The sequence below is a fragment of the Botrytis sinoallii genome (genome assembly GCF_014898435.1).
Source record: "Botrytis sinoallii strain Bc 23 chromosome Unknown BSIN_012, whole genome shotgun sequence".
Taxonomy (NCBI): Eukaryota; Fungi; Ascomycota; class Leotiomycetes; order Helotiales; family Sclerotiniaceae; genus Botrytis; species Botrytis sinoallii.
Window position 1 is genome coordinate 1,412,377 of NW_024066039.1, and position 4,810 is coordinate 1,417,186.

General features: G+C 42.5%; 1 protein-coding gene across 1 annotated transcript; it reads left to right on the forward strand.

Moving 5' to 3' along the window:
- Nucleotides 1-796: 796 nt before the first annotated feature.
- On the forward strand, nt 797-2,014 carry EAF02_007352 (uncharacterized protein; the record flags this gene model as incomplete). The annotated part of the gene is made up of 4 exons (XM_038903400.1): nt 797-1,213; nt 1,268-1,337; nt 1,397-1,609; nt 1,683-2,014. The coding sequence occupies 4 exons, from the start codon at nt 797-799 to the stop codon at nt 2,012-2,014; spliced, it is 1,032 nt and encodes a 343-aa protein (XP_038756879.1).
- Nucleotides 2,015-4,810: the final 2,796 nt, after the last annotated feature.

Here is a 4,810-nt window from a genome sequence, read left to right on the forward strand (position 1 = left end):
GTCAACTGTCAAAGTTTTCAACGGCTCTTATACGCGGATGAAAATCCAAGCATGAAATTACCAAAACGTTGTTGTTAACATGAATTGGAATTCCTCAGCCAGTAACAAGTGATTATATATTCCCACCCGTGTAGCTTTTGACAATTCTAGAAGAACCATTGGTTACAGCCAAATGCTTGGAAAAGTCGGTGATGAAATGATACGTAGGAAGAAGCATGTAGCATGTGAAATTGTTCCAAATCCAATCTCGGTAATGTCTCCCCGTTCCCGACCCCTTTAAGAAAAAAAGTGAACTAGTTGACAGTTCTTCATCTTTTTTGGCAGGAACACATCAAAAAGGAAACTTTTTCTTTCTCTTCACTTCCCTTTACCTCAATCTCACGAAAGTTCCCATTTCTCGTCAAGAAGCTCTTTTTCTAGAATTGTTTTCTCAAGATCCTTTTGACCCTTTTCCCCCAAATTCTTGTGCATCGTTATTCTTCCCATTAGACTACCGGGGATTCTCCTAAAGGATATTAATTTATTCACTTCTATTCCCTTCATTCGTCATTCATTCATTCATTGGGTTTTTTAATACTTTTATGTCTTGAATTCATCCAGAGAGACTCAATCTTTCGTTGTCATCATCTTGATTGAAGAAAGATTGTTGTTTATAAGTTGCCTTTTCGCGTTGTAAATAACTTCTCGCTCTAGCGAATTTCCACTTCTTCGAAAAGAACACGCGACATCTCAAGAGCATTGTCGCACATTCAACCAAGGTCAACAATACATCCATCACAATCGCAGTTTTGTCGTTATGTCGTCAAGTGGATTAGATATGAAGGCATTCCCCTTCCCAACAATTGACAAGCCATTCGGTGTGGAATTATGGCCAATCTTCGATAAAGTATTCACCGCGGTGAAAGGCTACCATCCTCAAGACTTCGATTTCCAACCACGAGTTACACCTATGTCAACATTGAAGGAGAGTGGCTTCACAATTCTGGCATACTATGTCATAATATTCGGTGGAAGGGAGTTAATGCGAAATCGACCAGCCTTCAAACTGAATGGTCCTTTCATGATTCACAACTTTTACCTTACAGCTATCAGCGCCATCCTTTTGGCACTCTTTGTTGAGCAATTGGTACCCACAGTTTACAACCATGGTCTTTTCTATGCCATCTGCGACGTCAGAGGTGGTTGGACTTCTCCCTTGGTTATTCTCTACTATGTAAGTTCTATCAGGGACGAGATCGGATTAATGATTGTGCGGCTAACGGATTAGCTCAATTACCTCACAAAATACCTCGAATTGATTGACACCGTCTTCCTCGTCTTGAAGAAAAAGCCATTAAGTACGTAGCCGCAGCTTTGCGATCCATTCCTTGTATAAATGCTAATATTTTGTGCAAAGCTTTCCTTCATTGCTATCACCATGGTGCCACTGCTCTCTTGTGTTACACTCAACTTATTGGATTGACTTCTGTGTCATGGGTCCCAATTACCCTCAACCTCATGGTTCACGTTGTTATGTACTGGTACTATTTCCAGAGCGCGCGTGGAATTCGCATTTGGTGGAAGGAATGGATCACCAGACTCCAGATTATTCAGTTTGTCATCGATCTTGGTAAGGCTGCACAAATCCCCAATCAGCCCCATATTACATTTTTCAGCTTGCTAACAGACTCTTCACTTTACAGGCTTCGTTTACTTTGCATCCTACACCTACTTCACATCCACTTACTTCCCCAACATGCCAAGCGCAGGTCACTGTGCTGGTGAAGAATTTGCAGCTTTCGCTGGTATGGGTATTCTCAGCTCTTACCTTTTGCTCTTCATCTCCTTCTACTTCGCAACCTACAAGAAAGATGGAAAGCGCCCCACGGGTCGCAAGGCTGCTCGTTCCTTGGTCGATGCCAAAGTTCCTGATGTCGCCACACTTACACACGGAAAGATCAATGCAAGCCCTGTAAATGCTCGTGCAACAGGCGTAAGCCCAGCTCGTCCAGCGACCCGCTCCCGCAAGGCATAAATCTGCACTTCGGGATACGACTCTACACAATCGGTACGACCGCGGCAGTCGATCCGATTATGCGATAAATGATAATGGATAGTCAACTCGCAGCCTCTTTCGAAGCGAGTGCACAAACTTCTTTGAGAAACAAAAATTTCTCCTTGTATATTGGTTTTTTTTAGGGGTGGCACGACACAGAGTGAGACGTGGCGTCGCTTCTACAACTTTTTATCTGTGTTATGGACAGAAATACACATAAGTAATGAATGCCATTGCCAAGCAAATAAAATGATGGGTGGCTTGGGCGGACCTAGAAAAAGAACAATTGAGATTTCAACAACCCTATTTTAAAACTTAGTACTTCCTTCTTAATATTCGTTTCTTGTACGTTGTAGGGCAATATGGTTGTTGGTTGTCATTCAATGAGTTAAGATATTGGCGTGTGGGTGTGGTGATATGGGAAAATGAAGTGAACGATAGCATAATAGACAGACGAAAATTTCATGAACCATTTACTTGTGCATGGGTGTGCTTATCATTTGCAGTTTGTGATTTTGAATTTGTTAATGGTCATTGAAGGTGGTGAATATGGGAACACAGTGAGAGTGAGGGGAGGGCATGAGATTCAAGCCTCGAGGTAGTTAGTTGACTTGGCTTGGAGGAGGTTAGCATGTGGTGTGTACGTGGTGTGGAGAAGTTGCAGAGCTAGCTGTAGGTTTTAACACCTATTTTCTAGGTATGATGTGATACGTGTTTGTTAAGCTTGAGTTTTCTCAGTGTTTCTGATGTGTGTCTTAACTTGAGATATAGACGGTGATGGGCCAGGAATGGGAGTGAGCGAGGAGGTACGCATATGCATAGCTTGAGTGAAGTTTGTCCTGGCCTGTGGGCGATGTATAGGATTTGTATAATGTATACAGATTGGGAAGGGGGGATTTTTGGGAATGGGGATAAGTGTTATTGTGGTATTTTGAATGTGAGAGGGGGAGAAGGTGAGATGTATTTGGATGTATTTGGATGTTCTGATGAGAGGATTGGTACGTTGATGAGTTGATGATCTTGTGATTGAGAAGAGTCGAATATTCAAAATTCAAAATTCAACACATGTGAGGAAATCCAAATCTTCAAATACTAGGCATGCATTCTTTCATAGATATGGTATATCGTGATCAGATGTTTGCAACTGTTTCTAGTCTATTAGGAAATTCTCGTGTGCTAGAGGGGATGTTGATATGAGTAGGTGGTAGGTAGGTATAAGGAGACTAGAGAATAGAGAATAGAGAACACGGAATGATGCTCCAGGGAGACTGTTTTGGAGAGAGGCTATTTTCGGTTGGGGAAGTATTCGGAAGTGATTGTGGGAGGGGACTGAGGGGAGTATCTATAGATGTATTTTTGGAGGGAAAATAAATTAACAATTGGGGATGTTTTCTAGATTGGGGTGGGTGGGAATTTGAATTGTAGAGGATGGAGAGTTTGAGGATAGAAAGGTCGTGGACAGAGCGCTTTACGCGGTATTGGTGGTTGTTGTTGTTGTTGTTGTCGTTCTTGTTATGATATGCAGTGGTTGAGCGGCTGATTTGATGATGTACGGATTTGTGGGTGTATAGTATGGGGAATGTGAAAGCGGGAAGGGGAAGAGCTGGGGTTGGGGTTGGGATCCAGGATTGGGGATTGGGGATTCGAGGCTTGGGGTTTAGTGACAACATATAATGTTCTATGCTGAATGAAACATTAAACATTCATTGTAAACCGTACACACATACACAGCAAACTCTACACAGACATCTTCGACGCCGTGTCCTTCGTACAAGATATATATCCCAAAGAAGTATAACCTACAAAATCTCACTCAAGCTACCAACAACTTCCTACGCAGTGCCTCATTCGAGTAAGCACATCTTACATCAAGACCCAAGTCCATCATCCCAGTACCGTGGTTCAGGTACATGTATGTAAACTTATGCTCGTGAAATGGCTGCTTATGTTTGACATTCACGGAGATCATTTTGCCCATCTTACTCTTGAGTCTCGGGTCTTTTTTAAACTCCGCTTATGGCTGAGAGATGGTGACGGTACAGGCGAGGTGTGCTTACACACGGTAAGAATAGAAATAATAACGCTGATGACTGATGCTATCTAGATCTTATTTTAGTATCTGGTTCTAGGTAGTATCATGTATAACATATCAAGTGTGGAGGGGTAGTTTTTGAGAGAGGATTTTGCATGTGCAGCTCGGCTCGGTGGCATGGGGTAAGGATACATGGAGAGAGGTCCGAAGGAAGGGAAGAGAACTTGAGTTGTTAGGTTGGTGATGTCAAGATAGAAAGATCGTCGTGTGAAATTAGATGTTATATTATGTTACGTTGGACGACAAGGACGGGTTCGTGTTGGTAAGGAAAGACATGGAGGCAGTGATATGCATGGAGATACGACGATCAGAAAGGAAACAAACTGTTCCCCTCGCAAAATATTCATAACACTGATAAGAACAATTGGAGTCTATGGAGATAATGACAACGACGAGTGACAAACGAACTAACAATGTCTCTGTTGAATTGTGATGAGCGTTGGGCCCAAAATACCCCCTCCGAGGCCCCCCCATATGTATTCTCAGACACGTTGACGTCAGACCGGAGCTGTTCACGTCAATGTCTTTCATATTTTCCTCAAACTGTTTGAAAGTCTCAGATGCGAGATCTATGTATAGTTACATAAATCCCCTGATTCTCAGCCTGTTGTTCGTAAATTTGTACCTCCCCATCAAGGCGGGCTGATTATGGTGATAAATATGTAATACCGCAGGTGAAAAAA